The sequence below is a fragment of the Mirounga angustirostris genome, unplaced genomic scaffold (genome assembly GCF_029215605.1).
Source record: "Mirounga angustirostris isolate CCGP_5_RB_7025 unplaced genomic scaffold, mMirAng1.0.hap1 SCAF_1, whole genome shotgun sequence".
Lineage (NCBI taxonomy): Eukaryota > Metazoa > Chordata > Mammalia > Carnivora > Phocidae > Mirounga > Mirounga angustirostris.
This window is the reverse complement of record NW_026991709.1, coordinates 208,529,744-208,557,187: the sequence shown is the minus strand read 5'-3', so window position 1 is coordinate 208,557,187 and position 27,444 is coordinate 208,529,744. Positions and strand designations below refer to the sequence as shown.

The 27,444-nt window shown below is 50.1% G+C and overlaps 1 protein-coding gene across 6 annotated transcripts; it reads right to left on the bottom strand.

Moving 5' to 3' along the window:
* Window positions 1-16,634: 16,634 nt before the first annotated feature.
* S1PR2 (sphingosine-1-phosphate receptor 2) lies at window positions 16,635-24,321 on the bottom strand. Of its 6 annotated transcripts, XM_045863044.3 has the most exons (5): window positions 24,095-24,321; window positions 23,796-23,920; window positions 21,929-22,006; window positions 21,502-21,542; window positions 16,635-19,156 (listed from the first exon to the last, which is right to left on the bottom strand). In XM_045863044.3, the coding sequence occupies exon 5, from the start codon at window positions 19,112-19,114 to the stop codon at window positions 18,056-18,058; it is 1,059 nt and encodes a 352-aa protein (XP_045719000.1). In that variant the 5' UTR covers window positions 19,115-19,156; window positions 21,502-21,542; window positions 21,929-22,006; window positions 23,796-23,920; window positions 24,095-24,321; the 3' UTR covers window positions 16,635-18,055. The 6 variants fall into 6 exon arrangements, with proteins under 6 accessions (XP_045719000.1, XP_064427476.1, XP_045718997.1 ...); XM_064571406.1 differs by lacking the exon at window positions 23,796-23,920; XM_045863041.3 differs by lacking the exon at window positions 21,502-21,542 and having other exon boundaries at window positions 24,095-24,319.
* Between the last annotated feature and the right edge of the window lie 3,123 nt (window positions 24,322-27,444).

Below are 27,444 nucleotides of genomic sequence, written 5' to 3'. Positions count from 1 at the left end.
GAACTCTAAGAAAAAGCGGGGAGGGGGGGGGGGGAGGAACAGCTTCACAACATTGGATTTAGCAATAATTTATTGAATAGGACATGAAAGCACAGGCAATAGAAGCTAAAATAGACAGATGGGACTATATCACACTTAATCTATGCACAGCAAAGGAGTCAACAAAGTGAAAAGACAACCTATAGAATGGGGGAAAAAATTGCAGACCATATTATCTGATAAGATGTTAATATCCAGAATAAAGTGCTACAACTCAACAAAGACGACAACCTGATTTTAAAGATGGGCAAAAGATTTGAATAAACCATTCCCTAAAAATACACAAATGGCTAACAGGCATATGAAAAGACACCCAGTATCACTAATCAGGGAAATGCAAATCAAAACCACAACGATGGGGCGCCTGGGTGGCTCAGTCCTTTAGGAGGCTTGGGTCATGATCCCAGGGTCCTGGGATCGAGCCCTGCATTGGCATCAGGCTCCCTGCTCAGCAGGGAGCCTGCTTCTCCCTCTCCCTCTCCCTCTCCCTCTGCCTGCCGCTCTGCCTGCTTGTGCTCTCCCTCTATCTCTCTGTCAAATAAATAAATAAAATCTTAAAAAAAAAAAAAAACCACCACAATGATAGGTCACCTCATGCCCATTAGAATAGCCATAATCAAAAAATTATTATATGTATATAACAATCAAAAACAAATAAGTGTTGGCAGGAATGTGGAAATTAGGATCCATGTGTACTATCAGGGGGGATGTAAAATAGTGCAGCCACCATGGAAAAGAATGGAGGTTCAACAAAAGATTTAAAAATGGAAACTGGGGGGCGCCTGGGTGGCTCAGTCATTAAGCGTCTGCCGTTGGCTCAGGTCATGATCCCAGGGTGCTGGGATCGAGTCCCATATCGGGCTCCCTGCTCGGCGGGAAGCCCGCTTCTCCCTCTCCCGCTCCCCCTGCTTGTGTTCCTGCTCTCGCTGTCTCTCTCTGTGAAATAAATAAATAAAATCTTTAAAAAAAATAAAAATAAAAATGGAAACTGGGTGGCTCAGGTCATGATCCCAGGGTCCTGGGATCAAGCCCTGCATCGGGCTCCCTGCTCAGCAAGTAGTCTGCTTCTCCCTCTTCGCCATGCTCCTCTCTTGCTCGCTCTCAAATAAATAAAATCGTTAAAAACAAAAAAATAAAAATGGAATTACCATATGATCCAGCAATCCCACTTCGGAAGGGTATATATTCAAAAGAATCAAAAGCAGGATCTCGAAAAGATATTTGTACACCCTTTTTCATTGCAGCATTATTCACAGTAGTCAAGAGGTGGAAGCAACCCAAATGCCCTTGGAAAGACAAAGGGTAAAGAAAATGTGGTCTAGGGGCACCTGGGTGGCTCAGTTGTTGGGCGTCTGCCTTCGGCTCAGGTCATGATCCCAGGGTCCTGGGACTGAGCCCCGCCTTGGGCTCCCTGCTCATTGGGGAGCCTGCTTCTCCCTCTCCCACTCCCCCTGCTTGTGTTCCTGCTCTCGCTGTCTCTCTCTGTCAAATAAAAAAATCTTAAAAAAAAAAAAAAAGAAAGAAAATGTGGTCTATACAATGGATTATTCAGCCTTTAAAAAGGAAATCCTGCCCTTTGTGTCAACCTGCAAGAACCCTGAGGTCATTTTAGTAAGTGAAGTAAGCCAGTCCCAAAAAGACAAATACTGCATAATTCCACTTACTTGAGGTATCTAAAGTAGTCAAAGTCTCAAAGAAAAAGAACAAGAGCCTGGCTGGCTCAGTCAGTAGAGCAGATGGCTCTTGATCTTGGGTGAGTTCAAGCCCCACATTGGATGGAGAGATTGCTTTAAAAATTAATAATAAATAAGATAAAAATAGACACTAGAGCTGCAGAAAAGAAAAAGAACCATGGTGGGGACTAGGGGTTAGTGAGAGGGGGAAAAGGAAAGTAGTTCAGTGGAAACAAATTCAGTTTTACAAGATGAAAAAGTTTCAGAGATCTGCAGCACAACAGTGGGAATGCAGTTAACACTACTGTATACGCAAAAATAGTTAAAACAGTAAATGTTAGGTTTTTTTACAATAAAAAAATAAACCATTAATAGAGGGCTGAGTTAAAAAATTTACCTGCCGCAACAACAAAAAAAACAACCGGAGCAGAGTTACAAATTATGGTACACTTTTACATTTTCGTATTACAGATTTTATAAGTCAATTTGTTAACACACACACATAAACTAGGTTCCCCCAACAGCTGGTGGGGAGAGGTCAGCCTGGCCAGAAGTGGACCTCAGACTGTTTGCAATAGGTTACCCATACATGGCAGGATCCAGGAAGACTGAAATATCAATAAGACCAAAATTAATAGCTAGTGGTATTTTTAGCAGCACTTACGTACTATACTATTCTCTTTAGAGGACTTCTTTTAATCCTGGGATATTAGTCACAAAGGAGTCCGGCTCAGAGGCTGCTTACCCAAGATCATGGACTAAGTAAGCAGCAGGGACCACGAATCCAAGGGTCTTTAGCTCCAGAGCCTGAATGCACAACAGTGATCCCCAACTGGTTGGTCAGTTGTCAGGCACTCTGGAGGCCCAGGGGCAGTGCTGGGGGAAGTAGATTAAAGAGTAAGAGCAGAAAGGGGGTGGTAGATAGAAGACCGTGTCACCAAAGGGAGGCTTAGGCCCCGTAGACTGGCCAGAAGCCAGTGTCTGGGCCCCTAACACCTTAAGACTCGGGGTACTCACAGGACAGGGGAGAGAGGAGATAGACTATAATTTTTTTCAGGGGACTCAGCTTTGTCAGGGGCCTCAGCTTACAGGAGAGCAATTGCATTTAATGGAGGTTCCATCTCAGGTGATTCTCTTTGTAATCCCTTTACTGAGGGATGATTCAGCTGGTTTCGCAATGGGGCAAGGGCTCAGGGACATAAAGATTTGCCCAAGGAATACTGATGGCTCCTGAGCACCTCCAGAGTGACAGGTTAGACCACTGGAGACCCCTCCCCCACTTAAAAATGGGCTCATCCCTTGAGAGAAATGAACGGAACTTCCAGAAGAAACCAGGTTCAGCTCTTGCTGGCATTAACCCTGCCTCCACCTCTCAGTCTCCCAAGTATTGTTCATAAACATCTCAAGAGAAAGACTTATCAGGCCTGAACTCCCTGCTTTCGAGGCCACATTCCAGCCTTCAGCTGAAGGGCCACACTCCAGAAGCCAGGAGAGGCTGCGTGTTGGCCCAGCCAAGGTCAGGGCAGCCCAAAGCACCAGGGCTAGTGGAGAGATAGCCACGTGTCTTGAGCCACTCGGTCAGAAGGCCAGAGTTAAGTCACCCCACATGCTAAGGAATTAGTCATGACCACTGAGCTCTCTCTTGGTGCCAGGCCCAGCAAAAGCCCCAGGCGGTGGCAGCAACACTCCAGGCTTCAAAAGGGACACTTTGCCACTCACCCCAGACAGGGGCCAGGCAGAAAGACCAACAGGGTAGGCCTCTCAAGTGCGCACGCACTCTCTCTCTCTCTCTCTCTCTCTCTCTCTCTCTCTGGGCTCAAGTGGCCAGAAATTGCATCTGGGAAAAACAACCTGGAGTGCGCTAGGCAGACCCACTTGCTTCTTGCAGGGCCCTTGAACAGACAAATTGCTTTCTGTTTGGGATCACAGGAGGCTTGCTACCAAGCCCAGCAGGTTTTTCCTTCAAACAGCCCTGGATCTGCGCCTCCAAGCACACCACCCCAACCTAGATCATCCTCACCTCTCTCCCAGATGACCTGCCCCGCCCCCTTCCTGGGCTGCCATTCAGGCCTCTCCCCACATATTCGGCTATTGAATCCCATGGCAGTGGGAGGGATTTTTCTTAGAATCCATCTAATCAGGTCACCTCCTCCCTAACCCATTGAATGGGCCAGAATAGCTTCTCAGTGCTCTTAGAGTAAACCCAACCCTTATGCACTTAGCCCCACCCACATCAGCTGTTGCCATCACTCCTTTGCTCACCCCAGTTGAGCCACATCCTGGTCATTCCCGGTCCTCTCCTGCCGAAAGCCTGTGGTAGCCAGCCTCCAAGAGGGCCCCCAACATTCTTTACCTTTTGGTATTCATCCCCTTGTGGGATCCTCTCCTACTTGGAACCAGGGCCAAAGGAATATGGTAGAAGTGAAAGTGTGGGACTTCTGAAGCTAGATCGTAAGACATCGCAGCGCCACCTTGTTTTTGTGGGGGAAGCCAACAACCATGTTGTGGGATGCTCAAGCAGCCCTGTGGTGAGGCCCAGGACAAGAGGAACTAAGCTGCCAGCCATGTGAGGGAGCCACTTTGGAGATGGCTCTTCCAGCCCCAACTAAGCTTTCTGACAACTGTTGCTCTAGCCAGTACCTGACTGTAACGTAGGAGAGAACCTCAAGCTGGAACTGCTCACTTGCTCACTTTGCTGCTCAATTCCCAACTCACAGCAACCATGAGGGGTAATACATGAAAGTTGTTCTGAGCCACCACACTTTGGGGCTTTTTATTATAGAATCATAGGTAGTTGTTGCAAGGTTTCTGCATTTGCACTTGCCTTCGCCTGGAAAGCCCTGCTGCTTCACACACCCATTTCTCCTGCTTGGAAAAATCTTTAATCCATTCTTTCTATTTTGACTTAACCATCACCTCCTTCAAGGAGCCTTTCCTGACCTCCCCAGCCCAACGGGTGTCTAGTAGGCTCTTAGAATCCTAGTTCTTTCTTTTAGAGCCGTTACTTCAGCTGGTGATCACATAGTTTGGGATGATGGTTTAGGTCAGTCATAGCTCCGTATGCCCAACACCTAGCAAAGTACCCAGGATATAGTTGGCACACAATAAAGACTCATGGAGGGACACCTGGCTGGCTCAGTCAGTAGTGCATTTGACTCGATCTGGGGTAAGTTCAAGCCCATGTTGGGCATAGATTACTTTTTAAAAGGGGGGGCATGTCTGGGTGGCTCAGTCAGTTGAGTATCTGACTTCGGCTCAGGTCATGGTCTCAGGGTCCTGGGATTGAGCCCTGTGTCTGGATCCGACTCAGAGGAGAGTCTGCTTGTCCCTCTCCCCCTCCCCCCCAACTCATGCTCTCACCCTAATAATAAAAATAAAATCTTAAGATGACAACGACAACGACTCCTCATGGAACCCTGCGTAGGTGAGGGTGTGTTGCCTGTTCCTTCCCCCTCCCAATATTAAACAGTCTACAAACATTCATCAAAATGACAAATGCGCACACACTTATTCAGCTATTCTACTTCCAGGAATTTCTCATAAGATTCAGTCATACACATGTGCAAAATGAGAAGTGGATCAGCTATTCACTAAGCTTTGTCTGTAGCAAAAGACTGGAAAGAACCTAGTTCTCCATCAGTGAGATTTAGCTAAAGTGTATTCCATTCACATAGTGACAGATCTCACAGTAAAAAAAAAAAAAAAACCAAAAGGATATTTTTCCAAATGATACCTTAGAGGTTTATTTTTATTTTTTTAAAGATTTTATTTGTCAGAGAGAGAGAGTGCACACACAAGCAGGAGGAGTGGCATGCAGGGAGAGAAGCACGCTCCCTGCTGAGCAAGGAGCCCCATGTGGTACTCAGTCCCAGGGTTCTGGGATCATGACCTGAGCCAAAGGCAGATGCTTAACCAACTGAGCCACCCAGGCGTCCCAGAGGCTTATTGTTAATTGCTAGTAGGAAACAAAGCAAGACGTAGAACAGAATGCATAGTACGATACTGCTTATGTGGGGGGAAAAAAGGGGGGGGGAGAATTCTGGGTATTTACTTGTTTATACACAAAGCCTTGGGAAAGAAACAAGAAATGGTTAACTTCCTGGAGATAAGGAATGTTAACTAGCAGGGTAGGAGCTTTGGGCAGGAAGAGGAGTTTTTCTGAAGATTTTTTTTTGCCTTTTTGGAATGCTGGTGCATGTGGTTATTTATGTCAAACAAAAACAACTGGCAGAGCAGCAAAGAAAGCCTGGTTTTTTTCAATAAATGATGAGGGCCTATTGTATGGCTATATGGAAGAAGGTAAACCTTGATCCCTACCTCACACCATATTCAAAACTCAATTCCAGATGTCTTCCACATTTAAAGGTGAAAGCAAAGTCAAGAAAGCTTTTAAAATATACAACATCTTTGTGACTTTAGGATAGCAATTGTTTCTTTAACGAGACCTAAAGCACATTAATCATAAAGGAAAATGTTAAGCTATATTAAGAGGGTTTTTTGTTCATCAAAAGATACCACTAGGGGCGCCTGGGTGGCTCAGTTGTTAAGAGTCTGCCTTCAGCTCTGGTCATGATCTCAGGTTCCTGGGATCGAGCCCCGCATCGGGCTCCCTGCTCCGCGGGAAGCCTGCTTCTCCCTCTCCCATTCCCCCTGCTTGTGTTCCCTCTCTCGCTCTCTCTGTCAAATAAATAAAATCTTAAAAAAAAAAAAAAAAAGATACCACTAAAAGACAAGCCATAGATATAAGTCCACTGACCAAGGACTCATATCTACAATACACATTGAATGCCTTCAAGTTAATAGAGAATTATCTGTCTCTTTAAGTGGACAAGAGTTGAACAGGTACTTCACAAAAGAGGATATCCAAATGGCCAAGACTCATATGAAAAGCTGCTCAACATTAGTCATCAGGGAAATGCAAAGTGAAACCTCAGTGCAATATCAGCTTATACGCACACACACACACACACAACCCAGGATGGCTAACATGAAAAAAAGAGAAATTTACAAGTGTTTAAAAAAAAAAAAAAAAGAAAAGAGAACAAAAAAAATTTGCAAGCGTTAGCAAGACCAGAACCCTCCTGGAAAAGTCCAAAATGGTATGGCCATTTTGAAAAATGATTTGACAATGTCTGCTAAAGCTAAATGTATCCCTGCCCTATGACCCAGTAATTCTACTCCTGGAATGAGTGCCTCTATCCACCAAACGACATGTACAAAAATATTCATAGCAGTTTTGTTCACAATAGCCAAAAACTGAAGACCATGCAACGTCTAACAACAATAAAACAAACAATTATGTATTCATACAATGGAATACTAACCGAGGGGTCCCAAACTTTTTCTGGGAAGAGTCAGGTAATAAATATTTCAGGACCTGTGGGACATATTCTCTGTCACAACAATTCTGTGCAGTTGTAGAGTGAAAATAGCCATAGATAATTATGTAACTGAGCAGGCACAGCTATGTTCCAATAAAACTTTATTAGTGGACACTGAAATTTGAATCATCTCAAACTATTTTCACATGTCCCAAAATGTTGTTCCTCCCTCCCAAAACAATTAAGAATTGTAAAAACCTTTCTCAGCTTATAGTTCCTACAAAAGTAGGGTGTGAGCTGAATTTAGCCTGCAAACTATAGTTTACAGAACCCTGCTATTCAGTATTGAGAATAAGCACTCTATGTTGGCTAATTGAATTTAAATTTTAAAAAAAAGCACTCTAGGGCGCCTGGGTGGCTCAGTTGGTTGAGCGACTGCCTTCGGCTCAGGTCATGATCCTGGAGTCCCTGGATCGAGTCCCGCATCGGGCTCCCTGCTCAGCAGGGAGTCTGCTTCTCCCTCTGACCCTCCTCCCTCTCGTGCTCTCTCTCATTCTCTCTCTCGCAAATAAAAAAAAAAAAGCACTCTATAATTGCATGCAAAAATACAGACAAATCTCAAAAACATTATGCCATGTGAGAGAAGCCAGGCAGGGGCGCCTGGGTGGCTCAGTCGTTAAGCGTCTGCCTTCGGCTCAGGTCATGATCCCAGGGTCCTGGGATCGAGCCCCGCATTGGGCTCCCTGCTCGGCGGGAAGCCTGCTTCTCCCTCTCCCACTCCCTCTGCTTGTGCTCCCTCTCTCGCTGGGTCTCTCTCTGTCAAAATAAAATAAAATAAAATCTTCAAAAAGAAAGAAGCCAGGCATAGAGGAGGACCAACCACATGATTCCGTTTATGTAAATCACCAGAGTACTTCTTCCCACTTCTCTAAACCACTTCAAGTTCAGGCCTCCTTCCTTCCTTCCTTTCAAGGAACTTAAGTCCTGCCTTGCCTCCCTCAGCCCACCCCAGACTTCTTTGGCCTGCCTGAGTCCTGTGGCCACCACCCATTGTAGCCACCAGGCCCTAAAGGAAAACAGTGGACGGACCCTGGGGAATCACCCACCTCCTGGCGCACAAAGTGAAAACACACAGTGTCCCCTCCAGAACTGCAAAGAAAATCTTCCTCACTACCCTGAGCAGGAATGAGAAGTGGGCCTGCCCTGGGCCATTAAATCAAAGGGACTTCACCTGAAGCCCCTCCTTCCCGGAAATGACCACTAATTAACCACAACTGCCTCTCTAAAGGCAATCACTAAGTGATTAAAACTACCTGGCAAAGAGACGTGACCGACAGTCTCTGATCAGGGCATTGGGGATGCCTCTAGAAGTTTCCTCACACTCCCAACTGTGGCCTAGGAGTCCTGAACCAGCTGATCAGGTGGAAGGAGCCAGAAGGGCACATGCTATACCTCAACATGGGGCACTGCTGACATTGGGGGCCCAATAATCCTTTGTCATGGGAGACTGTCCTCTGCATTGCAGGATGATCAGCACCATCCCACCTCCACTCTCAGGTGGGGCAACGGAAAATGTCTCCAGACTTTGCCAAACATCCCCTGAGGGTGTGGGTCACCCTGGATGAGAACGATTTCCACATGGAAATGACAAAGCAATCGCCTTGGCTGAGCCATATTTCCTCTGGGAACTATCTTACGGATTGAAATCAGCCCCAAACCAGCATTGTGAACATTGTAAGTCATGGATGGGTCACATCAGGAGCAGCACAGAGTAAAGATGCAGAGTCCTGGGCCCTGGCATCAGATTCTGCCAGCCCTGGTAGGGCCCAGGAAGCTGTATTTTCCACAAGCTCCCCACTTGTGAAAGTTTCAGAAGCATTTTCCCCAGCTTTATTGAGGTATAATCAGCAATTAAAAACTGCATGTATTTAAAGTGTACAGCATGAAGATTTGATATACATATAAGTTGTGAAATGATTACCACAATCCAGCTAATTAACATGCCCAACACCTCAGTTATCATTTTTTGTGTATAGTAAGAACACTACTGTCTTAACGAATTCCAACTATACAATACAGTATTTTTTTTTAAGATTTTATTTATTTATTTGCTAGAGAGAGAGAGAGAGAGAGTACAAGCAGGGGGAGGGGCAGAAGCAGAGGGAGAAGCAGACTCCCTGCTGAGCAGGGAGCCCGATGTGAGACTCGATCCCAGGACCCTGGGATCATGACCGGAGCTGAAGGCAGCCGCTTAACCGACTGAGCCACCCAGGTGTCCCCCAACTATACAATACAGTATTAACTACATTCACCATTCTGTACATTAGATCCTCAGAACTTCTTCATCTTACTTTTTAAGATTTATTTATTTATTCATTTGAGAGAGAGAGAGAGCAAGTGGTGGGGAGGGGCAGAGGGAGAGAGAGAAAGTCTTAGGCAGGCTCCGCGCTTGGTGTGGAGCCCGAAATGGGGCTTGATCTCAACACCCCAAGATCACAACCTGACCTGAAACCAAGAGTTGGTCGCTTAACCAACCGCACCACCCAGGCACCCCAGAACTTTTTCATCTTTTTTTTTTTTTAAAGATTTTATTTATTTGACCGAGAGACACAGCGAGAGAGGGAACACAAGCAGAGGGAGTGGGAGAGGGAGAAGCAGACTTCCCGCTGAGCAGGGAGCCCGATGCGGGGCTCGATCCCAGGACCCTGGGATCATGACCTGAGCCGAAGGCAGACGCTCAACGACTGAGCCACCCAGGCGCCCCAGAACTTTTTCATCTTATAACTGAAAGTTATGTACCCTTTGACCAACATCTCCCCATTTCCCCCACTTCCCAGACCCTGGCAATTGCCAATCCACTTTCTGCTTCTGTGAGTTCCATTTTTTTAGATTCTGTGTATAAGCAAAATCGTACAGTATTTGTCTGTGTCTGTTTTATTTCACCTAGCTTTGTGTCCTCCAGGTTCATCCATATTGTTGCAAATGGCAGGATTCCCTTCTTTATGGCTGAATAATATTCCATTGTGATTATGTATGCATGCATCTCTCTTATACATTTTATGTTATATATGTAATTTATAAGTATATATGTAATACATATATGTATACAAACATATGTGTACATATATATATATCTCACATTTTCTTTATTCATTCATCCTTTGATGAACACTTAGGTTGTTTCCATATCTTGTCTATTGTGAATAATGCTACAATGAACATAGGAGCACAGATATCTCTTCAAGATACTGATTTTCTTTTAAGTAGGCTCCACACCCAGCATGGACCCCAACGTGGGGCTTGAACTCACAGCCCTGAGATCAAGACCTAGGCTGAGATCAAGAGTCAGACACTTAACTGACTGAGCCACCAGCCTTTCCCAAGATACTGATTTCATTTCCCTTGGATATATACCCAAAACTGATATTGTTAGATCATATGGTATTTCTATTTTTTTTTATCTTATAAGGAACCTAGGTACTATTTTCCATGATGAAAACTTCCTAACATTGTATTATATATTTATTTTAATGGACTGTCTCCCCTACTAGAATATAAGATCTCTGAGGGTAGGAATCAAATAGAGCACTCACATATATTTTGAGAAGTTGGGTTTCTTTTTTAATAAGCTTATTGAAGTAAAATTTACTTGCCACAAAATTTTCACCCATTAAGTATATATCAATGGTTTTTAGTACATTTACCAAGTTGTTCAACTATCATCACAATCCACATTTTAGAATATTTCCATCACCCCAATAACAGCCCTCATGCCTGTTTACAATTAATCCCTCTTCCTACCTCTAGCCCCAGGCAACGTAACCTACTTTCTGTCTCTAAAGATTTGCCTCTTGGGGAGCCTGGGTGGCTCAGTTCTTAAGCGTCTGCCTTTGGCTCAGGTCATGATCCCAGGGTCCTGGGATCGAGCCCCACATCAGGCTCCTGGCTCAGCGGGGAGCCTGCTTCTCCCTCTGCCTCTCCTCCTGCTCATGCTCTCTCTCTCTCTGTAACTCTGTGTCTCAAATGAATAAATAAAAATCTTTAAAAAAAAAATAAAGATTTGCCTCTTATGGACAATGGAACCATATAATACGGGATTTTTTTTTTTTAAGATTTTATTTCTTTATTTGACAGAGAGAGAGACAGCGAGAGAGGGAACACAAGCAGGGGAAGTGGGAGAGGGAGAAGCAGACTTCCCGCTGAGCAGGGAGCCCGATGCGGGGCTCGATCCCAGGACCCTGGGATCCTGACCTGAGCCGAAGGCAGACGCTTAACGACTGAGCCACCCAGGCGCCCCTAATATGGGATCTTTTGTGTGTGGCTTCTTTCACTTAGCGTAATTATTTTGAGTTTCATCCATGCTATTGTGTGTATTGTTATATATGTAATATATACCTCTTTTTATTGATGAGTCATATTCCATTTTATGGATGTACCACATTTTGTTTCTCCATTCACCAGCTGATTGGACATTTGAGTGGTTTCCACTTTGGGGCTATTAGAAAAATGCTGTAGTGAATATTCACATACAAGTCTTTGTGTGGAACTAGGTTTTCATTTCTCCTGGGTAGATACCTGGAGTCAAATTGATGAGTCATACGGTAAGTTTACATTTGTCTTTGTAAGAAACCACCAAACTGTTTTCCAAAGTGGCAGTACCATTTTACATTTGAGGTTGGAATTATTAATATATCCATTTTACAGATGAAGAAGCCAGCTGAGATTTGTCAGGTGACGCTCAAAGTTGGCTTGGGTTGTCAACTATTGGATTTGAGACTCAGGTCAGGTTTTTCAGACTTTCTAATTTGCACCTTTAACACTTACACCACAGTCACCACTAAAAATGAATCATCCACCCAACTTCATTTCCTTTTTTTTGACAGATTTAACTTTTCCACACAAGACATGCATGGAAAGGTGGTGAACATCAGATGTCTGAATTTTGGGAGAGTACATTTGCTTTGTAGACAAATGAGAAAAAACAGCCAGGATGTGGAGATGGGGAGGTGGACTAAAAATCCTTTGCAAACAATGGATCCAGTCAATGGTTGTCCATGGATGACCAAATCATTAGGAATAGTTGGATGAGGAATTTATAAAGGTGGGATCAGTCTGACAGCATCTGAACGTCCTGATCAGTCTTAGTTACCAGCAAGAGAGAGACAGCCAGACTTCATGTCCTCCTGATGGAAGTTTCCAGCACTACGTATCAAGAATTAAAGCCAAAAATACCTATCTTGAATCTGACGGGACCTGTTAAATGACCCCTTATGGCTGCCATCAACCAATATCAAACTATGGGAAGCGCTTCAGGACAAACAACCTGGTTTCTTCAACAAATGAGTTAGGACAGAAGGGAAGGAGGGAGTGAGGAAGGAAAGAAGAAAGGGTGGAAGGAAGGAAAGAAGGAAGGGAGGGAAAAAAGGAAGGAAGGAAGGGAGGGAGGGAGGGAGGAATCCCTTCCCTCTGCCTGCCGGTCTGCCTACTTGTGATCTCTCTCTCTGTGTCAAATAAATAAATAAAATCTTAAAAAAAAAAGATTTTATTTATTTATTCATGTGAGACAGAGAGAGAGAGAGGCAGAGGGAGAAGCAGGCTCCCCACTGAGCAGGGATCCCGATGCAGGGCTCGATCCCAGGACCCCGGGATCATGACCGGAGCCGAAGGTAGACACTTAATGGACTGAGCCACCCAGGCGCCCCATAAATAAAATAGTTAATAAAAAAATATTTAAATACCTCAGAGATTCATTAACTAAATACCACAAGAGGGCCTTGTTTGGATTCTGGGTCAAACAAGTCAAATGTTAAAAAAGAAAATAGAGACAGATGGGGAAATTTTTAACACTGATTGATACTTTTGATAAGCATGATCATGGTATTGTGGTTAAGTTAAAAAAAAGTGTCGCTCTCTTCTGAAAATAAAAAGTGGAAGAAAATGATGTGACATTCTCTGATTTTCTTAAAAAAATGTGGTGAGTAATAATTGGTTCAGACAAGAATAGATGCTAAATGACCGAAAATTTGATAAGTAACAGGATATTTACAGAGTCTCAGAGTACCTCCCCACAAGATACTTATTAATTATGAAGGAGGAAATGGTAACTTTCAAGTGGAGAAATTTGGCAAATGCCACCAAGTGATCAAGTTAACATTGCCAGGGGCGCCTGGGTGGCTCAGTCATTAGGCGTCTGCCTTCAGCTCAGGTCATGATCCCAGGGTCCTGGGATCGAGCCCCACATCAGGCTCCCTGCTCAGCGGGAAGCCTGCTTCTCCCTCTCCCACTCCCCCTGCTTGTGTTCCCTCTCTTGCTGTGTCTATCTCTGTCAAATGAATAAATAAAATCTTAAAAAAAAAAAAAAAGTTAACATCGCCAGTGATGGGTCTGAGAAAAACACATTACTTCTGCGGTATTTCTGCCAAAAACGCATAACCTGAATCTAATCATGAGGAAACATGAGACAAACCCAACTTGAAGGACATTCTGCCAAATTACTGACCTATATTTTTCAAAAATGTCAAGGTCACAAAAGACAAAAAAAGGTTCAGAAACTGTTCCGATTGAAGGAAACTAAAAGGCCAACTGACTGCCACAAGTGATCTGGGATTTTCTTCTGTTCTAAAGGTCGGTAATAGGACAATTGGTGAAATCTGATGAAAGTTTATAGATTCCTGATTTTGATAATTTTACTAAGGTTATAGAAGAGAATGCCTTATTCTTAGGAAACACAGTGAAGTATTTAGGTAGGTGGATGGATGGTGGATCGATGGATGGATGGATGGATGGTTGGAGAGTGACAGGGACGAAGAGGGAGGGAGTGGGAGGGAGAAGGAGGGAGAGGGAGAAGATCAAGGTACATAGGATAGGAGCCTGGACCACTGGCTACTGGGCATCTGTCCTTATCCAGGACCAATTTCCTCTGAAACCCTTTTATATGAGAGAAATCAATTTCTCTCTCTTAATTTAAGTTACTAATATTCTGTGTTTTCTGTCATCTGCAACTGAGCCTAATCTTGATGTCATAATTAAAAGAAATATTCCAAAAATCATGAAATAATAAGCGGAAGCTACAATGTCATTCATAATAATAATAATGGTGGTAACACTTACAAATTTGTGTTGAAATGATGGCATAATGCCAAGGGGGTTCAGTTGCTCAGAGGCTTGTGGGAACCAGATCCAGAATCTAGAATTGTACTGTCAGTACTCTAGCCAACGGCCACATGCGGCTATGTACTTTTAGTTAATTAAGATTAAAATTCAGCTCCTGCATCACACTAGCCACATTTCATTTGCTATAAGCTTAAGGATCTGCATTTTATCGGTTATTCCAGGTGATTCTTTTTTTTTTTTTTTTAAGATTTTCTTTATTTATTTGACAGAGAGAGACACAGCGAGAGAGGGAACACAAGCAGGGCGAGTGGGAGAGGGAGAAGCAGGCTTCCCGCCGAGCAGGGAGCCCGATGCGGGGCTCGATCCCAGGACCCTGGGATCATGACCTGAGCCGAAGGCAGACGCTCAACGACTGAGTCACCCAGGCGCCCCTATTCCAGGTGATTCTGATGCTCCCTAATGACCAACAGCCTCCGTAGGGAAAGTCATCTTGCATCTCTGTGGGTTGGTCTGTTCTGTTCTAGGCTCCAAGATTTGAGAGATGTCAGCAAATTAGATCCTCAGGCCAGGATGCTGAGGAGGATCAGACGTGACCACAGTTTTCAACTAACGACTGCTGGGGTTCAAATCCCTGCCCCTCCCCTCACACGCCATGGGAACTTGATCAGATTACTTGACCTCTCTGGTGCTTCAGTTTTTTGTTTTTTGTTTTTTTAACCTGTCAGAGTGCCAATAATAGAGTCTACAGAGTACCCCAAACTGTTGCTTTCTCTATTTTATTCTCTTCATAGGAAATAAACTTCTCACTGAAAAGACCAGCATGTGCTTTTGCTTTTATTCATTTGACAAACATTTATTGAGCACCTGCTGTGTCCTCACCACTGTTCTGAGCACTGGGACCAAGCAGTGAACATGACAGACACAAACCCACGCTGTCACAGAACTGGCATTCCAAAGGGAGAGGTAGAAAATAATCAGGATAAAAAAGCAAAATGTGTTGCCTGTAAGAGAGTAGCAAGGTAAGCAGATAGGACCAGAAATGTACGCATGGCCAGAGGCCTCACCCAGGGTGATATTTTTTTGCAGGCCAAAAGGAACAGAGAGAAGGCACAGGCATATGTGGGGGAAGATGGGTCCAGGCAGAGGGAACAGCAGGTGCAAAGGCCCTGTGGTGGGAACATGCCAAGTACTATTTAAGATGCTAGAGACACAGTGGTAAGACAGATACCATCCTATCTTGAAGGTGCTCACAGTTTAGTGGAGGGGAGGAGACAGATAAACGGATCTATAATATCTTCCCAGGTGATAAGCAGGAGCGGGCCTTAGTAGAAGATGGTCAGGGCAGGCCCCTCTGAGGAGGTGATCATTGAGCAGAGGCCCAGAAGGAGGCGGTAGAGAAAGCAGGTGTGTATCTGGGGCAAATCTATTGACACTGGCCTGGCGGATACCTCTTCTGCTCCTTTCACTCAGTTGGGGCTCAGGTTTCCAAACAGAGGCTGTCTGTGAACTGCTGAAGGAGGGGGACTCTGATGGGGAGTGCAGACCTCTCAGCCTCTGGCGGCTATCTGCCCCACTCCTTCTCACACTGGCTCTAGGTGTTTGCATTGGTGTGCTGGGTGGGGCTCTAGCTTAGGGGACTGGGTTCCCCATCAAAGCTCCAAATCTATCTTCAAAGGAGCCACTGGGCCCTGTGCTCTGGGCAGAAGGGAGTGTCAGCCTGGAGCTGAGCTAGGAACCCCCCCCCCCCCCAGCTTTGTCCCATCTGGGTTTCTCCTGGCTCTGGGTGGGGTCTGGCAGCTCACATTCCCCACTCTTTCCATGGCAAAGAGAGGGTGGAGGATACTCTCTCTGTCCCAGTGGTGGAGCCGGTGGGACCCAGAGGCAGCCCAGTGGTGAAATCCCTTGTACTGGGTTGTAAATTGTTCCTGCCTGAGTTCATATGCAGAAGGCGCTTGCCCCAACTAGCTGTGTGACCCTGAGCGGCTCACTTACCTTCTCTGAACCCATATCTCCACCATAGGTCATAGTAACTCCCACCTTCTGAGGATTCATGTCTTGGGAAGTGCTTGATGGAAGTTACCCATTCCTTTGGGGAAGACTGAGCCCTGAGGGTTATCTGGGCCCATGTCCCCCAAGACCATCTCCCAGGGAGGAACACGTACGTGAGATGAGATGAAGTAGGGGACCTCCCCACACCACCAAGCTCTCTTTGAAGGGAAGCAGGGAGGCCTGGAGTCTAATTAATCACTGGGAAGGACCAGACAGATGCCCTAGGGGAAAGGTCAGCATTTACCCTGTTTTCTCAGAAGCCACTGCAATCCTGGCTTGGGCAGGGCTCGGAGTTGGGGCACAGAATAGGAAGGCTGGCAAAGGATGAGTGGCCTGGGCAGAAGCCACCCTCCCCATCCCGTCCACCCTCCAGCCACCAGGTGCTAGTTAGGGCAACGGCCGGGGCGCCTTAAGCCTCCAAAGAAAACCACCACCGAAACAAGGGATTGAACCGTTTATTGGCCTGGGCCTGGGTCTCAGGCACGGGGGGCATCTGGGGAGCTATATGGGGGCAGACAAGCCCCCAACTGGCTCCTTGCCCCCCAAGGCCCCCTCCCCCAGCCTTTGCATTCACAAGAAATCGCTTTGAGGCATGAGGTTTCCTTCCCCGAGGCGAGCTGTACCTCAGCTCTCAAGCGGGGAGATGAGCCAGCAATTACAAAGGGGTCTGTGCAGGGGCCGGACCCCTCTTTGGCAGCTTCAGCACAGACGTGAGACAACAATAGCATCCATTCCAGGGAAGCACGGCGGGGAGGGGAGATCACACACATCACACACACGTGCACACAGACACACATAAATATACATTTGTACCGCAACATCCCTTCCATCTATCCAAGGAATTAGCAAAGTCCTTCTGGGGCAGGTGAGGGGAGAGCACCCCACAAGCGTTGTTCTTGGCCCCCCCACCCCCATGCTTCTCCATACAATACAACTCAAAAGGAGGCACAGCAGGCTCAAGGCTGCCCTGCCTCAGGAGATCTGGTTACCTTGGCTGGGCTGGATGTGGGAGTAGCTTGGGGGGGTGGTGTTTAGGAGTGGGGGTCCTGTGCCAACAGCTCCCCTAGAACTTTCTCAAGTTCCATCCTTTCCCACCAGGAGGCCTAGAGCCCTCCTCAGCTCCCCCTGATCAGTTTTTCCAGCCCTTGGTGACTCCTTTGTGTCCCAGATAGTGCAATTGGCCAATGAGGTCTGAGAATAGCATCCAGCCGCCCCCCCCCCCCCGCCCCCGCCGTGATTTCCCAGCATCTCGTGGAGAGACCAGAGGAAAGGGAAGAAGCAGCCAAAGTGGGCAGCTGGTGAAATTTGGGGAAGCTGTGGATTTGGGCCTTGCAACTGTCAGCCGGGGCCGCCCAGGACAGTCAGGGGGGAGGCCCCCAGCCCTTTGGGACAGTGGTTCTGGGGAAGTGGCCTGAGGTTGCCAGGAAAAGGTGACAGGCTGGGGGGGGGGGGGAGGTGGAAGCTGGATTCAGAGAGGGAAGTTCTGTACAGGGCAGAGGGTCAGAGAGTCGTGAAATGTTGAAATCCCTTGTACCGGGTTGTAAATTGTTCCTGCCCTGAGCTCCCAAGTGCTTGCCTGCTGTCACCTAGGCCCCTTCCCGGTCCCCTGGGACCTCCCCATGATTCAGGTCTGAAGGGGGGGGTCACTTCAGTTACTGCACTAGCCTCTGACCCTGCTGCAGCTCTGCCATCCGACAGGTCGGTGTCTCAGCCGGCCGTGCCCAGGGTGAAATATTTTCACTCTCACCCAGGTGTGTGGCGTGGGGGGCATCTTGCTTGGCAGAACCCCCATGTCTGTCCGAGGTCACCCGGCGCCTCTCCACAGAGCCCGCTGCCATGGCCTGGTGGCCCACTTGCCCCTCAGACCACTGTGTTGCCCTCCAGAAATGTGGGCGACGTGGGCATGTGCGTGCCCCTCTCCAGAGAGCTGGAGCTGCGGAGAGGCAGGAGCCGATGGCCCGGGGTCCCCCCCCGCCGTCCTTGAACCCCCGCTGCCCGCCGGCAGCACTGCATCGGCCGCAGTACCTCCCGCCGCAGGTCCCGGCTGCGCCACGTGTAGATGACCGGGTTGAGCAGTGAGTTCAGGGTGGCGAAGGCAAAGAAGTAGTGGGCCTTGTAGAGGACAGGGCAGGACCGGACGGGGCAGGCGTAGTCCAGGAGCAGGATGCTAAAGGCAGGCAGCCAGCAGACGATGAAGACACCCAGCACAATGGTGACCGTCTTGAGCAGGGCCAGCGTCTGGGGGCCGGCCACGTCGGCATGGCTGGAGCGGACCACGCAGTAGATGCGGACATACAGAGCGACAATGGCCAGTAAGATGACGGAGAAGATGGTGACCACGCAGAGCACATAGTGCTTGGTGTAAAGCGGCAGAACGGTGGAACAGGCCTCGAGATGGCCCAGGCAGTTCCAGCCGAGGATGGGCAGGCCGCCGAGAGCAAGTGAGATGAGCCACGAGGCAGCGATCAGCAGCAGCATGCGGCAGCTCTTGTCGCTGCCATAGAGCTTGACCTTGGCAATGGCCACGTGCCGCTCGATGGCGATGGCCAGGAGGCTGAAGACAGAGGCGGAGAGCGTGATGAAGGCGGAGCCCTCTCGGGCAAACCACTGCACTGGTGTTAGCCCCAGCGTGACCGGGCCCGAGAGCAAGGTGTTGGCTATGAAGGCCACTCCTGCCAGCAGGTCCGAGGCGGCCAGGTTGCCCAGGAACAGGTACATGGCCGAGTGGAACTTGCTATTGCGAGCGACTGCGATTAGCACCAGCAGGTTCTCCACCACGATGGCGAAACAGAGGATGATGATGAGGGCCAAGGCCACCTGGCGGGAGGGCGTCTCCTGAGTGTCCAGCGTCTCCTTGGTGTAATTATAGTGTTCCCGGACCTTGCTGGGACTTAGGTACTCTGAGTACAGGCTGCCCATGGTGGGGCTCAGTGGCCGGCTAGGGCCATGGGGCTGTCAGAGCTGCAGAGAGAGAAGACAGACAGAGACAGACAAGACAGACAGACAGGTCAGTGCTGCGGCTGCCCCCTGGGCTCTGACTTTGGATGGCAGTGGTTTGAGTCCCAGCTCCCTCACTTCTCACTGAGTGGCCACATGAAGTCAGAAGTATCATCATCCCTGCTTTACCAAAGGGAAACCCAAAGAGGTCAACTCACTTGCTGTAAGTCTCAAAGCTAGAGAACCACTCCAAAGCCTCCATAACCTCTAGGCTACACTGTCTTTCCAAAGAACAGAAGCTCCCCCAAACAGCATGACAGACACAAAGTAAACTTCCAGAGCTCTTGCGCACCTACCCAGAGAGTGAGCCTTGGGCAGGGCCTGGAGGGCTCATCTCCCTTCTGGAATACACTAGAGCCTGGGGCCTCATGCCGCCTGCCAACCTGGGTCAGCAAGATGCTGGCTGCTGATAGCACCATCCCCTGCTCATTACCACCCACTGCCCTGGATTTCAGGCTGGGTCTAAGCCTTGCGGCCATGGGTGCTCCCAAGATAAGCTCTTGCGGAGACACCAGGGCGGCCCTGAGGTTTAAGCGCCTCGGAGGTGATGGCATCTTCAAGGACAAAGACCTTGGAGGCAATCCAGGGTTCAACCCCACTCCACCTGACATGCTGTGGGACCTTGGGCAAGTCACTCAACACTCGACCTCTCAGCCCCCAATGTCCTCATCTATGCAATGGGGAGAAGGAAGCCCGCTTTATAGGAGTACTGGGAAAATCCTCTTGAATGGTACATGAGGCACCCTTAGCACATAGCAAGCACTCAATAAATATTAGCCAATATATTACCTCCCCTCTTCCCGCCACACACACACACACACACACACACACACACACACACACACAGCCGGGGACTAGGTGCCCTCCAGCCAATCTTTGAGGAGGGGATGTAGACTGAGCTAGCCAGGCAAGATTCCCAACATCCTGTTCTCATCAGCACCATCTAGCCCTGCTCTGGGACAGAGGGTCCCAGCTGGGTGGGCAGGGCGCTGGCACCCCCCTCCCCCGCCACGATGAAATCCAGATGTGAGGCCCCAGGAACAAACAGGGTGGAGTCCTCACTTCCCAGTCACATCCGGTGTGGGAAAGGCTGGGAGGGGGTGATGGGATGGGGGAGCCACAGGAGACCAGTCTGGGAGGTCCTGGCGGGGAGGATGGGGCAGCGCTGAAGTCATGTGAGCCAAAGAGGGGGCGAGCGGCAGCGCTGAAGTCATGTGAGCCGAAGAGGGGGGCGAGCGGCACCGCGGAGAGGGGGCTGAGGGGAGGTGGGGGACGGCATTTGTTTCCATGAAAGCCTGAGTCACCCCCCTCTCAAGGAAAACTGAGCCGTGGGGGGAGGGGGCGGGAAGAAGCGTGGGCAGAGGCTGAGAGGCCAACATCACGGCCTCCTCCCAGCTTGGTGGTGGCGGCGGGGGGTGTCGCAGAGGGGCTGGTGCAGTGTCTGTCTTTCACGAGGGGAGCCTGGAGGAAGCTCCTGCCTTTAGCTAATGGGGGAGGGCGCGGGAGGAGCCCTCCCTAGGTGCCTGGAAACATGCCTGGCAAGGACCACGTGCGCTCCAGGAGTGCCGTTCCAGAAAAGGCTGGTTAGGCCGGTTCCTAGTGAGCCTGGGAATTATGGGGGGCTTCCGGGGTCACCCAAGCCATCTCAGTCCCCGGACGCCCCCTCAGAGGGGCGCCCTGGCCCCGGGCCCGACAGAGGCAGCTGCTCCCCCTGGGTGAAGGGGCATCCGTCCTAGTTTGGAAACAGAGAAGGGCTTGTGCGCATCCCCGGAGACTGCCGCCCCGCCCAGATCGCCACACAGAGGCCCCTTGTTCCCCTGCCGGACCCGGCCCTGGGCGCCCCGATGCCCTCTGCCCGTTGCAGGCTGCAGCCGGCCGGGAGCTGGCTTGGCCCTGGCCTCCGCTTTACTGGACCGGCCTTCGGGGGCAGAAACAGCTCGCGCCCTGATTGGCTTATTTTCAATCCCGGGGCCTTGAGCGATTCGCCCATTGGCCGGAGCTTTCCGTCCTCGGCATTTGATTGGCCCAGTTGGGGGCGCTCTAAGGAAGGCGCTAGCGATCTGTCCTTTGCCGGCCGACCACTTCTTTCGGAGAACAGTTAGGGCTGTGTGGATGTCCCTGGGGGGAGCGTGAACCGCGGCCTGACCGCCGGGTCACGGCGACCAGGCGGGCCCAGGCTGCCCTGGCCTGCTGGGCCCCTCCTGAGGCTCATGACTGAGAAGCAAGGGCCCGTTGCAGGCCTGGGAAGCACCCGTGCTGGTGGTCCCATGGCCACCCCCTTCACCCCTCCCTCACACGGGGCCACCAACCTTCTGGTCTGGCAGCCAAGAGGAAGAGTTATGGAGGCTTCCTGGAGAAATAAGAATTGGGTTCAGTCCTCCCACCCCAGAGACCCACAGAAAAGTCTGTCTTCTTCCTTGGGGGGTGGGGGGGTGGGGATTGGGAGCCTGCACACTCACTTTCTGCAGCCCTTGGAGGCTGTCAAGGCATCCTCAGAAGGAGGCGTGACTCGCCTAGTTAGAGAAGGGGAAACTGAGGCCCACACTGCTTCCCTCTTCTCATCTTCCCCACTAGGACTTTGCTGAAGACAGAGCTTAAGGCAGGCTCATGCTTCCCAGAAAGAGGAAGCGGGGCCTGGAGATTGGGGCCGACAGAAGAGGCAACCCCAGGCAGATAGAGGCCTTGGCTGCTTCCCCTCCCTGTGTCAGGCTCCCAGAGGGCCTGTCTCCTGCTCACCTTCACCAAGGCCGTCCTAACTTCTTCCCAGAGGCTCAGTAAGAGGTCACTGGGCTCAGAACCGTGGAATGGCCAGGCCTGAAATGGAATGAGAGGGACAAGTGACAGGGTTTGGAGGGAAGGGAAGATAGACCAAGACTGTTCAGGGGGAGATTAGAAGAGAGGAAGGACAGGGGGAGCCTCAGCAGCGTCCAAGAGCCCCTCCTCCAAGTTCCCCTGAGGCAGGCCCCCTCAGTGCTTACAGTTCCACTGATCCATGCCACTTGCCCTAGGGCAGCGCCCCCCACCCCCTTTTGGTTTCCCTTCAGCTGTCAGGCCCGCCCTACACTGCCGTTCTCCATGCAGCAGCCAGGGGGAGCTATTGCAGTCTATTTAAGTCACAACGCCAATACACTGTGTCACACCCCCAGCTCCAAATTCTTCCATGGCTCCCCACTGCCCAAAACGGCCTGGCCCCTGCCCATCTGGCCTCCTCCCAGTCTCCCCCAGGTCCTCTCAATTCCAACCACACTGGCCTCCTAGGTGCCACCCCCATCCCTACCTCAGAGACTACGCTCTTGCTGTTCATCCACCTGGCATGCCCTTCCCTCAAATCCTGGAATGACTGTCTTCTCCTCTTTCTGGCTCGGTTTTAAGGCCACTGACTCCTCTGACCGTCAGTCTATCATAGCCACCTTCCCCGGGGCCTTTCTATGACAGCATCTTGCTTTATTATCTTCACACAACTTGCCATTCTCAGAGATTATTATTGTAATTTTTGTTTTCTGTCTGGCTTCCTTGGTAGAATATGAGTGTTGGAGGCCAGCGACCGAGTCCGTTTTCAGCCCTTTTGGCATGATGCCTGGCATACAGAGGTACTCAGAAAACGTGTGTGATGGATGATGGATGATGGATGGATGATGGATGATGGACGGATGGATGATGGATGGATGGATGGACGGATGGATGGATGGATGGATGGATGGGCGGACGAATGAAAGAAGCCCCGTGGGCCCCCGACGGTAGAGGCACCTAAACTCAGCCTAGCCCCCAAACAACAGTAAAGGCTGGCCGCCGGCAGCCCCCTGACCGGCGAGGCCCGGCGCGTCTCCGTGGAGACAGCGGCAGGACCCGCCCCCGCCCTCGGGCTGCAGTCTAGGCCTCCTTATCTGGCGGTGGAATGCGCGGTATCCACACTCGCTCCCGCTGGGGCCGCGCCTCCTCTCTCGCGACAGCCACACGCGAGGAACCCCTACACGTCCCGTGGGGGTGGGGGCCGCCTCTGCGTCCCGCCAGGGGCTTCGTCCCAGTATTCCCAGAGGACTTAGGGGCGGGAGTCGGGGGGGGGGAAATCCCAGCAGCAGCCGCACGGCCAATACCAAACCGCCGTCGCGCCACGCGGGGGGCCCGTGGGCTCAGCGCGTGGCGCCTGGAGCATCTGACTAGGGCAGAGTCGGGGGAGGGCATGGAAATCCCCGGGTGAGTCAACTCGTGCCGGAGGAGGGGGCGAGGTTCCGACGCTCTGCTGGGCCCGGGACCACACGGGGTCCGCGCCACGGGTGACTGCACCCCCGCCCTGTCCCTGGGCCCCAGGTGAAAGAGAGGCGCGGGAGTCACGCACTCACGTTCCCTTTCCTTCCAGAACAAAGCCACGCCCCCGAGGGGGGTGACTGAAGACGACGAACTACTCGGGGAAACTGAGACACCGAGGCAGACCTGCAGGCGGTGGGGCAGACGGCCCTCCCTGGGGACCCCGCCCCTTGGCTCAGAAGCTCCGCGGCGCGCTGCACCTTTCGCTCTCGCCCAGCCCGAGTCGGCCTGCGGGAGAGCCCTCCCCTCAGACACATTCCCCAAGCCCCCCTGCCTCCCCCCCGGTCCCGGACCACACCGTTCTGCCTCCCAGTCTCTGGCCGAAAGCGCTCGGATCCGCCTTCTCTTCGGCGCCAACTTCCTGCCGCCGGGGAAGGCGGGGAGCTCAGTCTCGGGGTTCGCGGGCGAGGCTGGAGGGGCCGCCTGGAGTCGTGGAGAGGGGGCACAGTGACCACTCCCTCTGTGCGGCAGGAGCACCGGCGGCGCGTGCGCGCCCCGGTACGCCCCCAACCCCTGGCCTGGCTCCCCAGCTCCGATCCTGCGACTCGGGGATCCCGGGCCCGTCCTTTCTGCCTCCCCCTCGTCCCGCACACTCACCTGGCTGGGCCGGCCCGGGTCCCTGCCCTGGCCGGAGGGGCTCTGGCGTCTGCGTCCCCGGGACGGCATCGGCAGGGGCTGGGGCTGCCCGCCGGGCTGGGACTGCGTCCCGGGGCTCGGGACCAGGGACAGAGGGGGGCGGGGAGAGACACCGCCTAGGGCCCCCACTCGCCCCGCCCTCCTCTCCTCCCCTTTCCGGCGGCGGCTGCAATGAATTCCAGATGTGGCGGGTCGGCCCGGGCGCGCGCGCTGGGGACGGCGGGGGAGGCACGCGGGGTCCCTTTGTCCGCCCCCCCACCTCTCGCCCTGCCCCTCCCAGCCCCCACTCGTGAGAACCTGCCGGCGCGTGACGTCACGCGACTCCGTGACGTCACGCCCCTCCTGGCCAGGTGGCCTCAACCTGAAACAACTGTCTTCAGTTGTAGATAGACTCTTGGCTCGTCCCTGGGGCCCCGGAATTGGAGGAGAACATGAGATCCCCTTTATTTACTCAACAAGGAGCCACCGAAGCACCTCTGTGTCAAAGCAGCAAATAGGCATGAAGCGCCTCCTCTGAGTTCCTCCAATAATCAAGTCCCACCATGTGCCACGCCCTGCCCCAAAGACAGGATTAGTTTTTGCCTTGATAAGACCTTAGAATTCAGATAAGACCCCTAAAAAAGTGGGAGCACCCAACAGTCTATGCTGCCTCTGCTGATGGATCGCTGTCCTGCCCTTGCTGTAGTCAACCAGGCAAGAAGGCCTGGGTTCATCCTGCCTTCCAACGTGGGGCCCAATCTTCTATACAGTTCTTTGGCTTCCCCCTCTCTCTCTCTCTCTTTTTTTTTTTTCTTTTTTTTTTTTAAGATTTTATTTATTTGTCAGAGAGAGAGGTAGGGAGAGAGCACAAGCAGGGGAAGCGGCAGGCAGAAAGAGAAGCAGGCTCCCCACTGAGCAGGGAGCCTGATGCTGCGGGGCTCCATCCCAGGGCCCCGAGATCATGACCTGAGCTGAAGATGGATGCTCAACCGACTGAGCCACCCAGGCGTCCCTGGTTTCCCTCTCTTTTCCTCATTTCAGCTTTTCCTGGGCGACTCTGCGTGCCTAGCTGCTGAGATGGAAGGACACCCTCATTTACTGATGTGCGCACATGTGTGTGTGTGAGAAATCAGCAGCTAGACAACATGATAGGAGAGCCCCTCATTCCTTCAACAAATATTTTTGGTATACCTCCTGGGCACAGCAGTGAACAAAACAGGAAAAAAAGGTCCTCACCCTCATGGAGCGTATGTTCAGGTGCAAGAGACAGCCTTTTAGGAGGGCACTGTTAGAGAAAATGCATGCATAACCTTCTTATGTCTATTTACCAGATACATTAAGCACCTGCTGTGTGCCAGACAGTATCCTAAAAAGGATATATCAGGAACAAAACAGACAAAATTCCTTGTCCCTGTGGAGCTGATGTTCCATCACATGTGCTCAGAATATCCAGAATATTGCAGAAAGAAGAAACTAGTGAATTCCCTGGAAGAGGAGGGGAGAGATAGGGACAGGGCATGGGAGGGAGGCTGCTTTCATTCTGTGAATGCTCTCCTACCTTTTGATTTTTGTAACATGTGCATGTGTATCCTATGCCAATAATAAATTAAATTAAACATTGACAGCTGGAGACCTAGATGGTGCAATAAAAAGGAGAGAGAGGTTCAGTGCACTTTTCAGTAGGTGTATCATACTTCAGTCAAGAATGTTGAAACGCAAAACGATGAAAAAAGGGTATCTGCACTCCCATGTTCATTGCAGCATTATTCACAATAGCCAAGATACGAAATAACCTAAGTGTTCATCAATAGAGGAATGGATAAAGAAAATGTGGTATAGGGGCGCCTGGGTGGCTCAGTCTGCTAAGCATCTGCTTTTGGCTCAGGTCATGGTCCCAGGGTCCTGGGATCAGCCCCGCATCAGGCTACCTGCTCAGCGGGAAGCCTGTTTCTCCCTCTCATACTCCCCTCCGCTTGTGTTCCCTCACTTGCTATGTCTCTCTCTGCCAAATAAATAAATAAAATATTTTTTAAAATAAAAATAGGGGCGCCTGGGTGGCTCAGATGGTTGAGCGTCTGCCTTCGGCTCAGGTCATGATCCCGGGGTCCTGGGATCGAGCCCCGCATCGGGCTCCTGGCTCAGCGGGGAGCCTGCTTCTCCCTCTCCCTCTGCCTCTCTCCCTGCTCATGCTCTCTCTCTCTCTGTATCTCTGTGTCTCAAATGAATAAATAAAATCTTTAAAAAAATAAAATAAAATAAAATAAAAATAAACAATTATTAAAAAAAGAAAATACGATGCACACAGTGGAATATTATTCAGCCATGAGAAAGAAGAAAAATCCTGCCATTTTCTTTTCTTTTCTTTTTTTTAAAGATTTTATTTATTTTTTAGAGAGCGAGCGAGAGAGAAACAGCATGAGAGGGGAGAGGGTCAGAGGGAGAAGCAGGCTCCCCGCTGAGCCAGGAGCCCGACGTGGGACTCGATCCCAGGACCCTGGGATCATGACCCGAGCCGAAGGCAGACGCTTAACCATCTGAGCCACCCAGGCACCCAAAATCCTGCCATTTTCTTTTTTTTTTTTTTTTTAAAGATTTTATTTATTTATTTATTTGACAGAGAGAGACACAGCGAGAGAGGGAACACCAGCAGGGGGAGGGGGAGAAGGAGAAGCAGGCTCCCCGCAGAGCAGGGAGCCCGATGTGGGACTTGATCCCAGGACCCTGGGATCATGACCCAAGCCGAAGGCAGTCGCTTAACCGACTGAGCCACCCAGGGGCCCCAAATCCTGCCATTTTCAACAGCATGGATGAACCTGGAGAGACTATACAAAGTGAAATAAGCCAAGCAGATAAAGACAAATACTGTTTGGTATCACTTATATGTGAAATCTAAATGAAACGAAACAAGGTCAAACTCAGAGAAACAGATAGGAGGAAAGTGGTGATTGTCAGGGGATGGGGCTGGGAGGGAAAAGGGAGAGTTGGGTAAAAGGGTACAAACTTGCAGCTGTAAGATGAATACAGTCTGAGGATCTAATGTAAAATGTGGTGGCTGTCCTTGCTGACTCTGTATTGTATAACTGAAATTTGCCAAGAGAGTAGAACTTAAGCGTTCTCACACGCACAAAACATAAATGTGTGAGATGATGAAAGTCTTAATTAATTAGCTGTGCACCCTTTCACAGCGTGTACATATATCAAATCAACATGATGCACACTTTCAATATCTCACAGTTTTATATGTCAACGGTGCCTCAAGAAAGATGAAATTTAAAAAAAAAACAAAAACAAAAACAAAATTAAGGCAGCTTGATACCCAGACAATGCAACCA

What these genes read in the sequence shown, in the direction of transcription:
- S1PR2 (XM_045863044.3), bottom strand. Translation starts at nt 19,114, where the DNA reads ATGGGCAGCCTGTACTCAGAGTACCTAAGTCCCAGCAAGGTCCGGGAA.